At 39.0% G+C, this 22,121-nt stretch overlaps 2 protein-coding genes across 2 annotated transcripts; both read left to right on the forward strand.

Moving 5' to 3' along the window:
* Nucleotides 1-9,362: 9,362 nt before the first annotated feature.
* Nucleotides 9,363-11,142, forward strand: LOC308129407 (odorant receptor 131-2-like; the record flags this gene model as incomplete). The annotated part of the gene is made up of 4 exons (XM_080495347.1): nucleotides 9,363-9,518; nucleotides 10,345-10,686; nucleotides 10,825-10,953; nucleotides 11,026-11,142. The coding sequence occupies 4 exons, from the start codon at nucleotides 9,363-9,365 to the stop codon at nucleotides 11,140-11,142; spliced, it is 744 nt and encodes a 247-aa protein (XP_080351473.1).
* A 4,000-nt stretch (nucleotides 11,143-15,142) lies between these two features.
* LOC308129408 (odorant receptor 131-2-like) lies at nucleotides 15,143-21,392 on the forward strand (the record flags this gene model as incomplete). Its single annotated transcript, XM_080495348.1, has 2 exons — nucleotides 15,143-15,298; nucleotides 20,616-21,392. 2 exons carry the CDS (start codon nucleotides 15,143-15,145, stop codon nucleotides 21,390-21,392), a joined length of 933 nt encoding a protein of 310 aa, XP_080351474.1.
* Nucleotides 21,393-22,121: the final 729 nt, after the last annotated feature.

The raw sequence follows: 22,121 nt of genomic DNA on the forward strand, positions 1-22,121 counted from the left end.
TCATTTCCAGAAGAGCTCAAGTGGGAACTGAAGGTAAGCCACTGACTGTCCTTACCTGATCGACTGTATTCTGACTGTTGTTTATCCATTTTGAATGTATGCAGTACTCGCCCTGCATGTTCCTGTTATTTGATTAAATAGACTAAACCCAATTCATTATTATTATACTTGATTTATTTGTGAATTGGAAAATTTTATACTAAAATGTTATTGAAGAATGTTTCTATGGTTCAGCTAATGACTATAATGTCAGCATAGTGATTCACTGTTACCAAATATACAAGGAAATGTATTTCATAGTGGTTTAAAATGTGCAATTTTAAAAAATGTGCAAAAGTTTAATAGATTATTTTTTTCTTTAAAGCCCAAAGTGTTCAGAGTAAAGTAATTACAGCTTATTAGAGTTTTTAGAAACAGTTTTAGAAAAGACTCTGCCATTCACAGTAGTTTTCTCAGTACAATTCATATTTAATATAAATGCATTAATCAGCTGTACTGGCTTGGAATAGGAAATGTAATTTTAATTTGAAGCTCTGCAGGAAACCTGATGCTGCTGAAAACTCTCACTTCTTTTAAATCAGGACTTAAAACATTCTTATTTGCACATGCCTTTGAATAAAAAAATTGATTTGATTTACTTCATTAAACTTATCTTAATATCTCGCTTACCTTATTTATTATACTTTTCTTCATTATTTGTTTTAGTGCATTTCTCTCATTTCTCCTAAAGCTTTAATGTATTTCCTGTATTCTGTATTTCTTTAATTTCCCTGTAAAGCACTGTGAATTGCCTTGTGTTTGAATGGTGCTCTAGATCATAGCTTGAAACAAAGAAGGAGCCAGTTTGGAGAATGATTTCTTTTCTTTCTTTTTTTTTAATTTGTGATGAATTTTCTCTCTTTTTAAAGATTCTTTTAATCTCCATGAATTCCTCATCTCACGCCCACAATGTGTCCGTCAGTCAGAGCGGTCAAGACTCCTTCAATTCTTCTGCGATCATAATGGTGATAGTTTTGGCTCTTGGACTCATCATCAATTATATAAATGGAACGCTGGTTCACACCTTCAGAAAACACCAGGTCAGAGTGTTTTACATGATTTGTTATTGTTTTAATCAGGTTGTTGTGTTATCATTACTACAGCAATTATTCTGTGGACAATATATATATATATATATATGACTAAATAAGCAACCCTTTTTAAAAGAATTTAATGTTACACTGAAAAAAGAAGTACAAAAAATACTTTTAGCTTTACGTTTTGTACGATCTTTCAGCATCAGGGGTGTCAAAGACGTGGCTTCATGTTCCAAATCCAGTCCAGAACGGAGTTCCGTCCAGCCGCATGGGGGGGTTTGCGTCGAGTTGAAAATTGCGAAACTCCTTTCCTGAAACTTGTGAATGAAAATAACCCCTCTTAATATTTTATTCTTGTTTTAGTGAGAGTACTCGACACACAACACAACAATAGATAGCAACAATGCCAGCATTGGCATCAGAGGTGAAGCGGCGAAAGTTTCCACTTGTCAATGAAAACTTGCTAAAAGCTGCCAAAACTCTTACAGTCAAACGAGTTAATACACTTTTGCCAAGTGCAGTAGTGGCCAGCAGGTTAACCCAGAGCAACAGGAAGTTAACTGGCTGGAATCTGACTTAAAACTTGTGCCGTATCGATAACGTGGTTCACAATCTGGTGATCCCTGAATAGAACAGCTCTATAGAACTGCAACAATGTCTGGAGATAATAGTGACTGGATTTCCCTTAAGGCCCCTGCATACTACTTTTTGAAGCCATAAGTACAAGAAGAAAGGCCTTAACCCTATATTGCATTTTCACACTGCTTCTGCAGCCCCTGAAGCTCTTTGTAGTGTTAATCAGGTTCATCCATTCACGCAAAACAACAATGGAACCAGCCGCCAAGGAAGCGACTCGATCCACCCGCAATTTGGAGTTCAGCGTCTCGCTCAATGACGGCATCGTCTCTTTCAGATCTTCTACTTGACTCCTCGCTACATCCTGTTCATCCACCTGGTGGTAAACGACATGATCCAGCTCACGACGTCGGTCAGCCTGTTGGTGTTGGCCTACGTCTTGTACGAGATCAACGTCTCCCTCTGTTGCCTCATCCTCATGTTTGCCATCTTCACCACCTTCAACACGCCGCTGAACCTCGCCGCCATGGCCATCGAGTGCTACATCGCCGTCTGCTTCCCGCTGCGGCACGCCGCGCTGTGCACCATCAAGAGGACGTACGTCCTGATCGGGTGGATCTGGGCCATGGGCGTCCTCTCGACTCTGATAGACGTCTTTATCGTCGCGGCAACTGAACCCGAACGCTTGTTCAACACCGTGATGTACTGCGCAAAGCGTAACCTCTTCCGACACCCGGCAAGTTTGAAAAAGAGGGAAGTTTCTTACATCCTGTGCATGATTGTCGTGTGGCTCACCATTTTCTACACCTACTTGAAAATATTTGTCGCCGCCAGAGCTGCCAACGCGACGAAAGCGTCAAGCGGCGAGGCCAAAAAGGCGAGAAACACCATCCTGCTTCATGGCTTCCAGCTTCTTCTGTGCATGCTCACCTACGTGTCCCACATGATCATCAAAGCTGTGATGACCTTGTTTCCTAAATATCCCAAAGAAATAGCCTCCGTCAGCTACATCATCGTCCACGTCTTTCCCAGGCTCATCAGTCCCATCGTGTACGGGCTGCGGGACAAAGCGTTCAAGCAACATTTTAAAAAGCATATGCTGTGTCGAGAGAAAGCCGGCCACCTGACCCAGGCTGCACGCAGACCGGGGAATCTGCGATCCAGATTGACCAGGTAGTTCACAGTTGACGTTCAAAAGAAAAAAATACTCTCGGTACAAACATACGACATAAAAGAATGAAGCAACAGTCATTGGTGTTAAGTTTGAGTCATTTACTCCATGAAATTTGACTCTTTAGTAACTGGAATGGCATGGAAATGGAAGAATTTACAGATAAATCAATAAAATTTAATATTTTACCCAAACGGTCTGTTATTTTCAATCCCTTTCAGTGCATTTGTTGGGAAAACTCAGACGACTCCCAGATCACCCAGACGATTTATTTTGCTCTATGTTTTGTTTGTTTGTTTGTTTGTTTGTTTTATTTCAGGCAAAGGCATTCCACGTCAGAGCACAAGGGAGACAAAGTCCTCACATGTCATATCAACATACATTTAACATAAAAAGAAATCAAGTTGTAATTTTGCCTCAAAGCATGTGGGAAGAAGAAAACCAGTTTAATCCCTCAAACATTTTCAATTAATATTCTATATGATGAGCTTCACTGTTACATCGTCCATTTTCCCCACAAACTATGGACTCAAAACTGATTTGGTAATCATCTATACGACAATATTAAATAAATCATGAAGCAATACAAAGAAAATATATAACATCCCAGCAATGGTAATAAAGGATATACCAACAATGATCAGGAAACAAAAACACACATCGACACGAGTAGACAGAGTATTGGTATAGAATTAAGACGCACTCTCGAAACTGTGACCAGAACAGTTTAAATCTGTGAATAGTTTGACATTGCTTAATTTGTATTTCCAGTCTGTTCCAAGATTTTACTCCACATACAGACACAAAAACTTTTCAGAGGGGATTCAACTATTGGTTATGTAAAATCTCCATAACTTCTCAAATTGCCAACTACAGTGGAGCAGCCATCTGCTGCAAAGCATCAAAAATAAATAATACGAATACAGATGTGGTATACAACATCTAAAATTCCAAGAGGGAGGGATAATACAGTGTATTATTATAAGGGGTCTTGTAATACTAATTCGGGGTGAAGAGAACTGGTCCTTCTACTGAGAACGTCTTGCTTGATGGAGGCCAGTTTAGTTTGATCATCCCCACTCCTCTGGTCACATTTCCAGCAGTTTGTTCTCCTCGGGTGCCTCCGTTGACCCACAGTGATGGAAGAGGTGTTTTCTAGCAGTGGGCAGGTCAGAGCTGTGCTTCTGTTTGGCTGGATGACGTCGAACCTGAAACCCTCTGCAGGATATTCGTGATGGTTCTGCTGCAGCAGGACTCAGACGTCAGTCTGCTTCAACCTACAGTCAGTCTGAACGCACATTCATCCAAGACTGAAGAGTTACACTGGAGGTGAGTTGCTGTGTTTCATTGTAAAAAAAAAAATTTAATCATTGATGTTTATCTACAAATGTTTTTCCAAAGATTTTTTTTGGACTCAAGTAAAGTAAGCAGACTGTTTAAATAACTGAAAGTATTTATCGGAAGACACTTCAGACATTTTTTTAAAATCACTTTACATCCATCTGTTATTTTGTTCATTTCCAGCTTTCTACATATTTTCAGTTTTACAGGTATTTTTGTTCATTTTATGTACAGTATTTACAATATACATGCACAAAACCATCATTTTTATGTTTTTTCAAATCAAATATCTCACACTGTTTATGTCCAAATCAACTTTTCATACTTTTTTTAACATTCTAGTTTTTGTGCGTTTCTTGAATGTCTTGAATTCTTTCTGAAGTGTGTTCCATAAACAAACTCTTGTCACTGTGACTGACACTTGAAGTTGAACTTTGAAATTGAATTATTTTCTCTCCATTAGTCATGTTTTGAGGATCAAACAAAAGAAAAACCCCACCACTATATCCCATTTGCATTTCATTAAAATTCTCATTATTTAAATGTCTTACAACCTGAAAAGAAAATTATTTCTAAAGTCATCGACATCTTAGAAAATACACGTAACGTCCATCATGTGCAACAGAGCAAATGTGATGAAATGTGATGTCAAAAGGGCAAAAGAAAAAAAAAAGTGTCCAAGTCACTATAACGAGCTTAAAGCAGACTTGGGTTCTCATTTTCACTATTCTTACATATCGTGTAAATCCTGTATAAACCCTTCCTATTTCTGTGTCCACAACTAATATTATTTAATTACAGTTACTTTAATCACAGAACAAAGAGTTTTATTCGAAGCCATAGCCGAGATGTAGCCTAAATCTATTAATTTAAATAACTTGTTTCTTACCGCCATAATTTTATCTCGTTTTTGTTTCCTTTTTAATTAGATTGTCTTTCCATATACATATGAGTAAATTACAAGTTGTTACAGCTGGAATTGAATTTGTCTGATATGTGACATTTGCTTCAGTAAAACTTTGCATTCGCTTCGCTGAATGTTTAAAGTAACTGAAGACGTAATTTTAGCTTGAACACATTCGCGGATAATCATCCCAATTAAACATATGAATTAATTATATTCACTCCGTTTGCCAAAACGGTGTTGTGGAGAAAATAACTAGTCCATTAAGACTTTGTGTCCTCAAAGCATTCAGTCTGTATGTGTCTCTTGAAGAAATCCCCATGGCTTCCTCGTCTGATGCCAACAACGTGTCGGTGATTTTTCGCTCTCGAGAGACTCCGGGCTCAGCTGTGGCCAAAAATACGATCATTGTGGCTCTGGGTCTCATCATCAACTACATCAACGGCACCCTGATACACACCTTCAGGAAACACCAGGTCAGCAGTCAGACGACACCTGTTGTGTACACAATGGTACTGAAAATGTGACATGTGCCCAAGAGTTTAAATAGACGTAAAGTCTGTGGTTTGTCATGAATGTGACAGGTTGATTATAATTACTTGAATGTAAAAATAATAAAAAGTACATTTAAAAGAATCAACAGCAAACGTAATAATAAAAACACATGTATTACTGACCAATTGTGACACAACACCACAATGAATGTTGCATTAGACATTAAATACATTATCTTCTTCAGACCCGAGGGTCTGGTTTGGCTTGCATTGTTTTGATTCTGGTAGTTATTTGGCGTGAGGAGGAACCGATAGATGTATTAACTAGATATTATAATTAAAAAATTAAGCTCTTTTTGAAAAGGAGGAGGAGGAGGGGGAGGAGAAGAAGAATCTATTTGGTGTTTCTTTGGTTTCGGGATGCTGGTGAAATACTAGTTCTGAGGGGAGATGTTTGCTCTTCATGGTAAAATCTGATGTGACGCTCTCTTCTTCCCTCCCTCAGATATTTCACCTGAACCCTCGGTACATCTTGTTCATCCACCTGGTGACAAACGACATGATCCAGCTCACGACAACCGTCAGCCTCTTCCTCTCCAGTTACATCTTCTACCAAATCAACGTTTCCGTCTGTTGCGTCATCATCGGTTTAGCTATCTTCACCACTTTCAACACACCGTTGAATCTCGCCATCATGGCCATGGAGTGCTACATCGCTGTCTGCTTCCCGCTGCGACACAATGAGCTGTGCTCCATCAAACGAACGTACATCTTGATCGGGAGTATTTGGGCTCTCAGTTCCATCTCAGTTCTCGCAGACATCTCTATTGCTGTGGTAACTGAGCCTGTAAGCTGGTTTTATTCCAAGCTGTTGTGCGAAAGGACCACTGTCTTCGGACATCCACTGAGTGCCAAGAGTCAGGAAGTTTACACATCGATTTTCCTGACTGTTGTTTGGATCACCATTTTCTACACTTATTTTCAGATCATTTTTGCTGCGAGAGCTGCCAAATCAAAAAAATCCAACAGTGACGCAACAAAAGCCAGAAATACGATCCTGCTCCACAGCTTCCAGCTGCTGCTGTGCATGCTAACCTACGTCCAGGGTTGGATCATAGACAGTTTGTTGTCTTGGTTCCCTAAATATTATATCCACGTCATGTTTGTTTGCTTCATCTTCATCCAGATCCTCCCCAGGTTTGTCAGTCCCATTGTTTATGGGCTGCGAGATAAAACCTTTAAACAGTATCTGAAAAAGTATTATGAATGGAGCGTTAGAGAAAAACGGCCAGTGGACTTATGAAGGGACTTTAATTACGTTATGTTAGTTATATGATGCTGAATTAGAAGCACACACACAGAAACACACTGATACACGGTCAGGAAGAGATGTGGGACTGAACCACCGACATTGACATGGAGAAAGACCGGCTCTCCCTCCTGAGCCACAGACACACGGCAGTGGAGTCTCGGTTAGCAAAACTTCCCTCAGTCTGTGTTCATGGCCTTCCTGCTATTGAGGTGGAAAAGAGCTGGAACCTCAACCACCGCTGGATTCTGGATTTCCAAATGTTCCTCTTGTGTCTGTGTTGGATTTCTCAGCCACTGAAGATTTGCAGATTGTTGAATGTTGATGGATTTGCGTTTTACCCCAAAATAACTATTTTTGCAATAAAGAGAATAAAATACATCAACTATATATATTTTTTTAAGTGTAGATGTTTGTCTCTTCAATGTCTTTGTTTTTTTTAATGAATTTATACTATTTTTCAGGATGAAAACTGGCGGCAACCAAGAAGCAATACGTTCAACAGGCATTTGTTGGGATTTATGGTTGGTTATTAGCATTCAATTTACTGCATGTAATAGATTACTGAAAGTAAATCACTGGAAGTAATTAATGGAAAATTGAAGCTATCAATGGACGTAAACTGTCATTTAATCATTAATAACTCCTAAAGTAATTGAGTAATTACCTAAAAGTTCATAAATTATCAAAAATAATTTATTAATGAAAATCATTCATTTGAATAAATTGGTTATTTATTAATTAATAATTAAATGGGGCACCACCAGCTAAACTGGAAATCGCTAATACCAAAATTTCGGTCTCATTTGTAAAAAGGTTTATTGAAGTTAGTTAATATTTCTGTGTAAATACAACAATCTTAAATAAAAGAGAAGGTGTGAGATTCGTGCACAGACTTACAAACCAGTGAATTGTTAGTCTAACCCTAAACCCTAACCCTTCTGACACTAACCAGAACTCTGATCCAAACCCTAAACCTTGCCTGCTTAAACAGTTTATTCAGAAATCTTACAAGCAGAGTTCATCAACAGGGTGTCAGGTGGAGGTGCAGATAATCAGAACCCGAGGCTTGGTCAGAAATGGACAAGATCTCATACTACACTCCTTGAATCAAACTCCATGATGGGAAGGGGTCTCTTTGATATTCTGGTTTGCACAGTGTGAGTGAAACTGGCCTGAAGGACACAGGTTAGTCTTTAGGACCGCCACTCCCTCTGGTCACATTTCCAGCAGTTTGTTCTCCTCAGGTGCCTCCGTTGACCCACAGTGATGTCAGAGGTGTTTTCTAGCAGTGGGCAGGTCAGAGCTGTGCTTCTGTTTGGCTGGATGACGTCGAACCTGAAACCCTCTGCAGGATATTAGTGATGGTTCTGCTGCAGCAGGACTCAGACGTCAGTCTGCTTCAACCTACAGACGTCAGTCTGAACGCACATTCATCCAAGACTGAAGAGTTACACTGGAGGTGAGTTGCTGTGTTTCATGTCTAATTATCCATAAAATGTTATTGATTCTTCTTTATTTCCACAGGTGATACAAAACTGAGAAGCAATATTACTAAAAGTAGTCCTGATTGTTACTATTTGGATTTATTGGGCATGTTTGTTTGAAAATACATTTTGTAATTTCCACCATGTGCACAGAACATTCTAACATTTAGTGACAAAAAGGCATGTTAGAGAACAATATGAAACAATAACATAATTTGTTTTAAAATATAATGTAATAGAACCCAAAATGTAATAACTGGTCAATAATGTAACAATAGTGCTGAGCCCAAAACACCCAAAATATAATAACCAGCAAATAATCTAAAAAGATTTAATAAGAATTTTAATGTGATCTTAATATGTTCAATGGTTTTACATTATTTTGTGCTGATGATTGGAGAAATAGATTATAGATTATGGACAATATATATTCGGCCTGCACCATACACCATAATGTCAAATAGAAAAGTTTTTAAGTTTTGAGCTCAGCATCTAGTGATATTATTGACCAGTTATCACATTTTGGGTTTTATTACATTTCATTTTATAACAATCCGTGTCGTTGTTACATATCGGCCTCGAACTAGGCAAAAAAAAAAGTTTTTATATTTTGGCAAGTGTGAAGCAGAAGAGTCTCTTTTTCATAGTGATGACAAATTCTAGAATCTTATATAATCTATTTCTACTTTAATTTCCAGCAAAACTTCAATCACATTACTATCGTTAGTTTGTAGCTGATTAAATGTGATCATTTATGAATTTTTTGAGATTGGTAATAATAAAATTTTTGATGTTCATACAAGTAAACTACATATTACTACAAGTTGAAAATGTGATGTTCTTAAATTCACTATGTACTGTGCACTATGCAGAATACACACATAATATTGTGGATGAAGTAAAAACCAACAAAAAAGCACATTGAGAATTTAACTGTGTTTTGTGATTCCGAGAATAAAACCCCCCTTTTCCCCCTGTTTCCTGAAAAGAAGAAGAGAATCCCCATGACGTCCTCCTCTGAAGCCATTAACGTGTCGGTTACTTTTCACTATCGGGACTCGAGGAGCACAGCTGTGGCCAAAAATGTGATCGTTGTGGCTCTCGGTATCGTCATCAACTACATCAACGGCACCCTGATACACACCTTCAGGAAACACCAGGTCAGCATTCTACCTGTTTATGTCTGGAAATCTAAGTGATGAAACGGAAAAATGAAATACAATAAACCTTTTAGGAGTGTTGGTTGCAGACAGCTGTAACTCATTACACAATAACATTAATTTCTAAAAATGCTTTTAGCACATATATATACACACACACACACACACACATACATAACATGCATTGAGAAATTCGTATTTTTATCCAGAATTTACTCCTGTGGAGTTCAGAGTAAAATTACACTCTGTGAATGTTTCTATTCAGACTTTAGAGACCTTTTTTTGTATTTTGTGTGCAAATGGTTTTGATCACTATCAAGGGGAGAGTATGTGTGCGTGTGCGTTCGTGCACGTGTTTTTATTTTAATCATTAGGGTTAGGGTTAGGGTTATGGCTAGGGTTATTATGTGAAGCACTTTGTTAGATTTTTCGTTGCATGAAAAGTGCTCCAGAAATAGTTTGATTTGATTTGACAAAACCAATTTTGATGCTTCATTTGCTCACTTGTAGTAAATCCTCTCGCATTTTCAAAATATGTTTCTTTTTTACTAACAAATATACCTGACATGTTAATTTTGTTCATCAGTATTTTGCTTTAGTCTCTTCGGTACATGTAGTCCAGGTCTTCTGGTCCATCCTGCTGCTGTGACTGGTCTGAGGGGAAATAGTTTTTTATTTCTCCCATATTATGTCAGCAAGAGGAGATATGTACACAAGAAGAGACTTTTATTGTTTTCTATGCCCTCCCTAAGAATCACTATTGTGACTGATAATCTCTTAGTTGGTGGTCAAATCTGATGTGACGCTCTCTTCTTCCCTCCCTCAGATATTTCACCTGAACCCTCGGTACATCTTGTTCATCCACCTGGTGATAAACGACATGATCCAGCTCACGACAACCGTCAGCCTCTTCCTCTCCAGTTACATTTTCTACAAAATCAACGTTTCCATCTGTTGCGTCATCATTGGTTTAGCTATCTTCACCACTTTCAACACCCCGTTGAATCTCGCCATCATGGCCATGGAGTGCTACGTCGCTGTCTGCTTCCCGCTGCGACACATCGAGCTGTGCACCATCAAACGAACGTACATCCTGATCGGGAGTATTTGGGCTCTCAGTTCCATCTTTGTCCTCACAGACATCTCTATTGCTGTGGTAACTGAGCCTGTAAGCTGGTTTTATTCCAACTCTTTGTGCGAAAGGACGTTTATCTTCCGAAATCCAATGAGTCAGAAGATTGAGGAAGTTTACTCATTGATTTCCCTGACTGTTATTTGGATCACCATTTTCTACACTTATTTTCAGATCATTTTTGCTGCGAGAGCTGCCAAATCAAAGAAATCCAACAGTGACGCAACAAAAGCCAGAAATACGATCCTGCTCCACAGCTTCCAGCTGCTGCTGTGCATGCTAACCTACGCAAACTCTCTGATTGTACGAAATTTGCTGTCTTGGTTCCCTAAATATTATCTCCACGTCCTGTTTGTTTGCTTCGTCTTCATCCAGATCTTCCCCAGGTTCATCAGTCCCATTGTTTACGGGCTGCGAGACAAAACCTTTAAACAATATCTGAAAAAGTATTATCAATGTACAGCTGAGGTTCGTGGACTCAATGAAAAATGAAGATTTGAGTTGATCGACACATTTGTGGTGTTGCTGAGTGAACGTCCATCCTGAAATCTTATTTTTCCATCTCAGGAAATCTCTTAATGTAGCATTGACTTTCACAAATATGGATTATCAACCATGTGCTTCAAGATTGTGGAAACAATAATCGGTTCACGTACAATGTGGATTGGGATGTACTCCGCCCGCCTATGTCTGTGATTTTGTTTGTTCTTTTCGCACTTGGAAAGGAGGCGTAAATCCTCCCGTTTGTGCATGATGTCACCCGCAAGGCAAGCGCAGAGTCAAAGTGCCGTCTGTTGGCGTAAGCATGCAATTTAGAAAGAATTATGCAGCATATGAATAAATCAGCCACGTGTTTCCTAAAGAAGTGACGTGTGGCTTGAGTGAGGTTGGAGCTGATCTCGGCTGAAATGGATGAAGGCAGGATTGTGGCATGGCTTTGTGTAATAATGGTGTAATATATAATACATTTTAAATGCAACATTTTCTCATTATCTGTCGCACTTCATGATAAAACTCATGTTGTTGTTTTTTTTTAAATAAACTTTGCAGTCAGTGGCACTTACAATCTGGTTTAATTTCTTCAAGACAAAAGAAATGTCTCGTGGAAATACTGATTGGTTTGTAACTTTTTAAATAAACCAGCCACACTGGCGGTGATCTTGAAAGTTAAGCCTGATTTAAGGTCATTCTATAATGTCGGCGGGACGTGAGCAACGAGCAACAAGTGACCTAAAATTCTGGTCCAGCTAAATCTTAATTTCTTCTTGTTATTAAACATAGAACCATGTATGCAGATAAAGGGATGCAAATATATTACATAATGCACCAGAAATATTAAATTTTCTTGAAAGAAAAGTGGAAAAACCACATTTTGTAAAAACTGTTGCAATATGAAACAAGTTATAACAAAATGCGTTCAAGTTCAAAATTCTAAATTATTTAAAAATGGAGCATTATTACACAATGTGGGATATATATATATATATATATATATATATATATATATATATATATATATATATATACACACACGAACACAAATTCAGACAAATTGCAAAACATTCTCTCAAAACAAATTATAATACTTTACTGATATTTATCTAAACCCTCAATGTCAATTAAGTGTCGAAAGACATTTTAAAACCATTTTTTAATTAATGGCAAATTATTCCAATATTGGCTTTATAGTATTAACATCTGCCAAACATTGTTGCTTATTGGCCTTTATTAGATTGTTGTTTGTTGAAGCTGATTTCTCTCGGTGTCGGATCACATACCTAAATACTGACGTACAAGGTTTCCTGTCACACACACACTTCAGCGACGTCATCTCCACTCTTGCCCCAACCGGACCGAAGGGAAGGTGTGAGATTCGTGCACAGACTTACAAACCAGTGAAATTCAACAGTAAATGCAAAATAATCACCAGGAATCGATCAATTTAGCTAACAGGCGTTTATTACAAAAGTGTATTAATTCAGAAATATTTCATAAATCAACTCATAAATCAACACATTCAAGGAGCAAACATCATCTAACATGGAGCTCTAATCTACTAAACAGCAAACACTGTACAAAGAAAGAGCACGCATGTGTGTGTGTGTGTGTGTGTGTGTGTGTGTGTGTGTGTGTGTGTGTGTGTGTGTGTGTGTGTGTGTGTGTGTGTATGTGTGAGTAAGTAAGATGAGAGTCTGAGTGGGAATGTGATGACCGCGAGTGTCCACCAGGTGGCGGTAGAACTTGGAGGGTCAGTGTGAGTGGGTGTAGTGACCGCGACCATCCACCGGGTGAGGAATGGGTTGGGTCCTCATCCAAGATGTCGGCTCTGTTATGGTTTACACAGAGCCAAAATGGCGGTCTCGTTACCTCGACACAAAGCCGGGTTACCGAGGCGACAGAGAGACGCTTTCCGAGGTCACGTGATGGCCGGGATGACGCTGTCAGTCTGGTTCTGAGTCGGAGTTCTAACTGGATGTCGGAACAACCAGCCAGAACTCTGATGATCGTGCGGAGGTGGTTTAGCGGCACAAGTTAGCCGTTCAGATGCTAAATGTGGCTATGTGGCGAGCTTGTCTCGATCAGTTACCACGAGCAGGGTCCACGGATTATTTTGTCAAGTGTCAAGCGCCTGAAGGGAGGATATAAAAAGAAAGGAAAGATAATCAGTGCAGTCAAGATCTCTCAGCTCCATAACTCTATACCAGCTCACTTTTGAATATGTTCGAGACACGACTCGGACGCAGTGGGTTAACCTTGACTATAACCCTAACTCTGACCCTAACCCGAACTCTGGCCCTAACCCTAATTCTGACCCTAACACTAACTCTGACCTTAACCCTAATTCATAAACTAACCTTAACTCTGACTCGAACCCTAATTCTGACCCGAACCCTAAACCCTAACCCTTCTGACCTTAACCCAAACTCTGACACTAACCAGAACTCTGATCCAAACCCTAAACCTTGCCTGCTTAAACAGTTTATTCAGAAATCTTACAAGCAGAGTTCATCAACAGGGTGTCAGGTGGAGGTGCAGATAATCAGAACCCGAGGCTTGGTCAGAAATGGACAAGATCTCATACTACACTCCTGGAATCAAACTCCATGATGGGAAGGGGTCTCTTTGATATTCTGGTTTTGCACAGTGTGAGTGAAACTGGCCTGAAGGACACAGGTTAGTCTTTAGGACCGCCACTCCTCTGGTCACATTTCCAGCAGTTTGTTCTCCTCAGGTGCCTCCGTTGACCCACAGTGATGTCAGAGGTGTTTTCTAGCAGTGGGCAGGTCAGAGCTGTGCTTCTGTTTGACTGGATGACGTCGAACCTGAAACCCTCTGCAGGATATTAGTGATGGTTCTGCTGCAGCAGGACTCAGACGTCAGTCTGCTTCAAGCTACAGACGTCAGTCTGAACGCACATTCATCCAAGACTGAAGAGTTACACTGGAGGTGAGTTGCTGTGTTTCATGTCTAATTATCCATAAAATGTTATTGATTCCTCTTTATTTCCACAGGTGATACAAAACTGAGAAGCAATATTACTAAAAGTAGTCCTGATTGTTGCTATTTGGATTTATTGGGCATGTTTGTTTGAAAATACATTTTGTAATTTCCACCATGTGCACAGAATATTCTAACATTTAGTGACAAAAAGGCATGTAGAGCCCAATATGACACAATGACGTAATTTGTTTTAAAATATAATGTAATAGAACCCAAAATGTAATAACTGGTCAATAATGTAACAAAAGTGCTGAGCCCAAAACACCCAAAATATAATAACCAGCAAATAATTTAAAAAGATTTAACAAGAATTTTAATGTGATCTTAATATGTTCAATGGTTTTACATTATTGTGTGCTGATGATTGGAGAAATAGATTATAGATTATAGTAAATATATATTCGGCCTGCACCATACACCATAATGTAAAATAGAAAAGTTTTTACGTTTTGAGCTCAGCATCTTGTGATATTATTGACCAGTTATCATATTTTGGGTTTTATTACATTTCATTTTATAACAATGCGGGTCGTTGTTACATATCGGCCTCGGACAAGTAAAAGAAAAACAAGTTTTTATATTTTGGCAAGTGTGAAGCAGAAGAGTCTCTTTGTCATAGTGATGAGAAATTCTAGAATCTTATATAATCTATTTCTACTTTAATTTCCAGCAAAACTTCAATCACATTACTATCGTTAGTTGTTTATGTGGTTAAATGCTGCTGATTAAATGTGATCATTTATTAATTTTTTGAGATTGGTAATAATAAAATTTTTGATGTTCATACAAGTAAACTACATATTACTACAAGTTGAAAATGTGATGTTCTTAAATTCACTATGTACTGTGCACTATGCAGAATACACACATAATATTGTGGATGAAGTAAAAACCAACAAAAAAGCACATTGAGAATTTAACTGTGTTTTGTGATTCTGAGAATAAAACCCCCCTTTTCCCCCTGTTTCCTGAAAAGAAGAAGAGAATCCCCATGACGTCCTCCTCTGAAGCCATTAACGTGTCGGTTACTTTTCACTATCGGGACTCGCGGAGCACAGCTGTGGCCAAAAATGTGATCGTTGTGGCTCTCGGTATCGTCATCAACTACATCAACGGCACCCTGATACACACCTTCAGGAAACACCAGGTCAGCATTCTACCTGTTTATGTCTGGAAATGTAAGTGATGAAACGGAAAAATGAAATACAATAAATATTTTAGGAGTGTTGGTTGCAGACAGCTGTAACTCATTACACAATAACATTAAGCTCTAAAAATGCATTTAGCACATATATACACACACACACACATACATAACATGCATTGAGAAATTCGTATTTTTATCCAGAATTTACTCCTGTGGAGTTCAGAGTAAATTTACACTCTGTGAATGTTTCTATTCAGACTTTAGAGACCTTTTTTTGTGTTTTGTGTGCAAATGGTTTTGATCACTATCAAGGGGAGATAAATATTCCCTCTAGTTTTACAAATGTAATGTGGCTATTGAACCACTTTGTCTTCATTGCGTATAGCGAACTGTCAGTTTTATGGGCATTGCCTTCTTACATCAGTTTTTATATTTTGTTACCAGCAGTTGGGGTTCGGGTTGGTGGTGTCGGTGGGTGTGTGTGCGTTCGTGCACGTGTTTTTATTTTATTCTACTTTATGTGAAGCACTTTATGTTAGATCTTTCGTTGCATGAAAAGTGCTCCAGAAATAGTTTGATTTGATTTGACAAAACCAATTTTGATGCTTCATTTGCTCACTTGTAGTAAATCCTCTCACATTTTCAAAATGTGTTTTTTTTTTACTAACAAATATACCTGACATGTTAATTTTGTTCATCAGTATTTTTGCTTTAGTCTCTTCGGTACATGTAGTCCAGGTCTTCTGGTCCATCCTGCTGCTGTGACTGGTCTGAGGGGAAGTTCTTTTTTATTTCTCCCATATTATGTCAGCAAGAGGAGATATGTACACAAGAAGAGACTTTTATTGTTTTCTATGCCCTCCCTAAGAATCACTCTTGTGACTGATAATCTCTTAGTTGGTGGTCAAATCTGATGTGACGCTCTCTTCTTCCCTCCCTCAGATATTTCACCTGAACCCTCGGTACATCTTGTTCATCCACCTGGTGATAAACGACATGATCCAGCTCACGACAACCGTCAGCCTCTTCCTCTCCAGTTACATTTTCTACAAAATCAACGTTTCCGTCTGTTGCGTCATCATTGGTTTAGCTATCTTCACCACTTTCAACACCCCGTTGAATCTCGCCATCATGGCCATGGAGTGCTACGTCGCTGTCTGCTTCCCGCTGCGACACATCGAGCTGTGCACCATCAAACGAACGTACATCCTGATCGGGAGTATTTGGGCTCTCAGTTCCATCTTTGTCCTCACAGACATCTCTATTGCTGTGGTAACTGAGCCTGTAAACTGGTTTTATTCCAACTCTTTGTGCGAAAGGACGTTTATCTTCCGAAATCCAATGAGTCAGAAGAGTCAGGAAGTTTACTCATTGATTTCCCTGACTGTTATTTGGATCACCATTTTCTACACTTATTTTCAGATCATTTTGGCTGCGAGAGCTGCCAAATCAAAGAAATCCAACAGTGACGCAACAAAAGCCAGAAATACGATCCTGCTCCACAGCTTCCAGCTGCTGCTGTGCATGCTAACCTACGCAAACTCTCTGATTGTACGAAATTTGCTGTCTTGGTTCCCTAAATATTATCTCCACGTCCTGTTTGTTTGCTTCGTCTTGATCCAGGTCTTCCCCAGGTTCATCAGTCCCATTGTTTACGGGCTGCGAGACAAAACCTTTAAACAATATCTGAAAAAGTATTATCAATGTACAGCTGAGGTTCGTGGACTCAATGAAAAATGAAGATTTGAGTTGATCGACACATTTGTGGTGTTGCTGAGTGAACGTCCATCCTGAAATCTTATTTTTCCATCTCAGGAAAACTCTTAATGTAGCATTGACTTTCACAAATATGGATTATCAACCATGTGCTTCAAGATTGTGGAAACAATAATCGGTTCACGTACAATGTGGATTGGGATGTACTCCGCCCGCCTATGTCTGTGATTTTGTTTGTTCTTTTCGCACTTGGAAAGGAGACGTAAATCCTCCCGTTTGTGCATGATGTCACCCGCAAGGCAAGCGCAGAGTCAAAGTGCGGTCTGTTGGCGTAAGCATGCAATTTAGAAAGAATGATGCAGAATATGAATAAATCAGCCACGTGTTTCCTAAAGAAGTGACGTGTGGCTTGAGTGAGGTTGGAGCTGATCTCGGCTGAAATGGATGAAGGCAGGATTGTGGCACGGCTTTGTGTAATAATGGTGTAATATATAATACATTTTAAATGCAACATTTTCTCATTATCTGTCACACTTCATGATAAAACTCGTGTTGTTTGTTTTTTTTAAATAAACTTTGCAGTCAGTGGCACTTACAATCTGGTTTAATTTCTTCAAGACAAAAGAAATGTCTCGTGGAAATACTGATTGGTTTGTAACTTTTTAAATCAACCAGCCACACTGGCGGTGATCTTGAAAGTTAAGCCTGATTTAAGGTCATTCTACAATGTCGGCGGGACGTGAGCAACAAGTGACCTAAAATTCTGGTCCAGCTAAATCTTAATTTCTTCTTGTTATTAAACATAGAACCATGTATACAGATAAAGGGATGCAAATATATTACATAATGCACCAGAAATATTACATTTTCTTGAAAGAAAAGTGGAAAAACCACATTTTGTAAAAACTGTTGCAATATGTAACAAGTTATTACAAAATGCGTTCAAGAATCTTAGTTAAAAATTCTAGATTATTTAAAAATGCAGCATTATTACACAATGTGGGATATATATATATATATACATATATATATATATATATATATATATATATATATATATATATATATATATATATATATATATATATACAAATTGCAAAACATTCTGTCAAAACGAATTATAATACTTCTCAATGTCAATTAAATGTAGAAAGACATTTTAAAACCATATTTTTAATTAATGACAAATTATTCCAATATTGGCTTTATTGTATTAAAATCTGCCAAACATTGTTGGTTGTTGGTCTTTATTAGATTATTGTTTGTTGGTTATTGGCCTTTATTAGATTATTGTTTGTTGGTTATTGGCCTTTATTAGATTATTGTTTGTTGGTTATTGGCCTTTATTAGATTATTGTTAGTTGGTTATTGGCCTTTATTAGATTATTGTTTGTTGGTTATTGGCCTTTATTAGATTATTGTTTGTTGCAGCTGATTTCTCTCGGTGTCGGATCACATTCCTAAATACTGACGTACGAGGTTTCCTGTCACACACACACTTCAGCGACGTCATCTCCACTCTTGCCCCAACCGACTAAAGATATAAACATCAAATTAAACTCACTCTCATTTCCACACCTGTTTCAGTGGAGACTCAAGCGTCACATCTGAGGTAAGAGACTAATTGTTTTCCTCCTCTGTGCTTCTAAATTATGTTTATGTCTGTGCTTCATTTCACCGTCCATATGATGTGTGCTAAACTTCTTATTATTGTAGAAATAGATGAACTTAATATTTATGATGATACATTCACCAAGTGATTCACAGATTTTACTAACAAAACTACTTTCTTAGTTGATTTATTGTTTTCTGCCTATGATTAATCAGATTAACAAAAATATGAATATCGTGGATTTGAAGATGACTTTTTTTTTTTACCTTTACTTTACCAGGTGAATCAATTGAGAATTGCTTCTCCTTTACAATAGTGACCTGGAAACACATAAACACATACGTTCTCGTAATTTGTCTGTTCATATAAGTGAGGGAGATTTATTGTGTACTCGGTTAAATAGTGGAGAGAATTTTTTAAAAGTATAGAATTTCTCATTTTTATTCATTTTGTGTAAAAGATAGACCGACTGCGATTGTAGCTGTAGGATGGATTTTCTTTTGAATGAATAATCCCTTCTCACACCTTTTTAAAGTTGCGTTTTGTTATTTTATCCTGATCACAGATCTCACCCTGACTAATAAGTCTACGGTGTTTTATCATCTTTCTTGTGTTCTCTTTAAAAACTTCCCGCAGGATCCGTGAATCTCCATGAATTTCTCATCTTCTTCCCAAAATGTGTCCAACAGTCTGCAAAATCAAGAGCCAAAGAGGTCTGTGACCAAAATAGTCATAGTTTTGGCTCTTGCTCTCATCATCAATTACATAAATGGCACGCTGCTCCACACCTTCAGAAAACACCAGGTCAGACTGTTACTTTTGTTGTCGTTTTAATCCTGAACTCCAGCTCTGGTTGGAGTCGCTCTGTCCGGAGTTTGGACGGTCTTTTCCTTGTGTCGGTGTGTTTCCCTCAAAGCAGTGTGGAAATCCGTGGTTCAGTTCATTTGGTGACTGTGAATGTCCTGAATGTGTGAAATCAAAAGCTCAAGTCTGAAATGTTGACAAAAATCTGCATCACAATAATCTCACCAGTTGCAAAGGCAAACTAAATTTATGAAGTGGATTTGAATTTTACGAATTTACCTTGGCATCAAACTTAAATCTATCTATTTATATTTTTGTATTCATTTATTTATTCCTTTATTTATTGGTATGTATTGTTTGTATTGTTTGTATGTATGTATGTATGTATGTATGTATGTATGTATGTATGTACAGAAATTATTGACCTAAATTGCATAATGTTTTCTGGGATGATCTGCCTCAATAGAACGACGGTTCCAATACATTTTGAGAGTGATTGGGTCAAAGGTCACGAAAAGGTCAAAATCCTATTTAATCCTATTGATGTCAAACCAAAGCCAAAATGTTCCGCATTTGCAGTGATGTCATTACCCTGGGTAGGGGTTGGGGGTCAAAGGTCAGACGGGGGGGGGGGGGGTAAATCGATGCCAAACAGTGATAACATGAAGCAATTCGAACAACCAGGACAAAAATAATGTAATAGTTGTGTGGTGGATCTAACAACTTTGTAATCCATTGGTTTCCATGGTGACAAACGTGGCGTTGGCGAGGGCGTGTGCTCTGGGTAGCAGTGTGAAGCACTGACGGCTCGCAAGCTGTTAAAAAAGCGCCATAAAATTGAAATCCATCCTCTGTCCTCAGAGTTTTCACTCATGCCTTCTGGACGTCGTTTTTATGTACCCTTTCGGAAAACAAATCGTTTTTCCAACTCTTTTGTCCCCTCTGTCACTGCACTGTTAAATTCTGAAGGGAGTGTGTTTAATTAACATAGACCGTATTGTAATGGGTCCTCTTAAACTCAATTATTGTCCGTTCTGTTGGAAGTGACACACAGTGAGTGTTTGTGATGTGTTTGTGCAATGTTCTGATTTATGATTGGCTACAAATGAATTGCCCTTTGGGACCAATAAAGTTTTCTGAATCTGAATCTGAATCTGACGTCATCTATCTTCTACTCTCCTTCAGATCTTCTACATGAACCCTCGCTACATCCTGTTCATCCACCTGGTGTTCAACGACATGATCCAGCTCACGACGTCGGTCAGCCTCGTCGTCCTGGGAAACATCTTCTACCGAATCAATGTCTTCCTCTGCTTCCTCATCTTGACCTTCGCCATGTGCACCACCGTCAACACCCCGCTGAACCTGGCCATCATGGCCCTGGAGTGCTACGTCGCTATCTGCTTCCCCCTTCGACACGCCGAGCTGTGCTCCATCAAACGGACGTACGTCCTGATCGGGTGCATTTGGGCCATGAACGTTGTGCTGATCAGTGCAGACATCTTTCTCAACGTCGCCACGGAGCCGGAGCGCTTAATGTTCAACCGCGCTCTGTACTGCGAGATCAGAAATTTCTTCCGACACCCAGCGAGTTTGAAAAAGAGGGACGTTTCTTACATCCTTTTCATGATTGCCGTTTGGCTCACCATCTTCTGCACCTACGTGAAAATCTTCCTCGCTGCGAGAGGCGCGAAGGCAACCAAATCGACGAGCAGAGACGCCAAGAAGGCGAGGAACACCGTCCTGCTGCACGGCTTCCAGGTGCTGCTGTGCATGCTCACCTACGTGGCCCACTACCTCATAACAGGCCTGATTTCCTTGTTTCCAAGTTATTTTTCCGAAATTATATTCACTGTCTACGTCCTCGTCCACATCCTTCCCAGGTTCGTCAGTCCGATGGTGTACGGGCTGCGAGACAACACGTTCAAGCAGTATCTCAAAAGGTATCTGTTGTGTACGTAGGGAGCGGGCGTCAATGTACTGACACCACCCAAACCCACGTAGCAGTACTCACAACCCAAGAGATAGCTCACTGCTGCAACTTTAAAGTTTTTTGGATAGTTCAAATTGTCATTATATAAAGAATTCACTGATTTTTTTTTTTATTTGTTTGTTTGTTTTCCCCTACCAAGTCTGTAAATATGCTTCAACTGTCATCAATAAAGACATGATACAAATCGCAAGTTATTCTGGACTGAAGTTGCGGAGTACCCCAGGGCTTAGTACGAGGTTCCACCCTGCAGGTGATAGTGTGCACTGCACTTGTAAAAAAGTGCTCTGATACAATTGGACCCGACACCTGAAGGTTTAACTCGGCAGGGCGGCGACTCAGCCGTTCTGCTAGCGCTCGAGCTAAAGGAGCTGTGTGTGGAGATTTTTGAAAATAAAAACTGCGACAAAACTCTGCCCTCATTTACATGAGTGGAAATTGGGAAACTTTCGTTGCGTCCTGGAGGCCCGTTCCCATGGCAACGGCGCTCGGAGTCACTAAATGCACAACTTTTTGAAAACGGCGCAAAAGGTGGGACTTTTTGAACATGTACTCCCATTGGTGATGTTTTGAGCTTATAGTTTCATTACAAAAATAACCAACAGCACCCACTAGTGGCCCAACATGCCAACTGCATCAGTTTCAGGATTTTTGCCCTGTAAGCGGACATTGTTTTTTCGTCTGAAACATTTTCACTTTCA

The sequence above is a fragment of the Blennius ocellaris genome, assembly GCF_963422515.1.
Source record: "Blennius ocellaris genome assembly, chromosome: 4".
NCBI classification, from domain to species: domain Eukaryota; kingdom Metazoa; phylum Chordata; class Actinopteri; order Blenniiformes; family Blenniidae; genus Blennius; species Blennius ocellaris.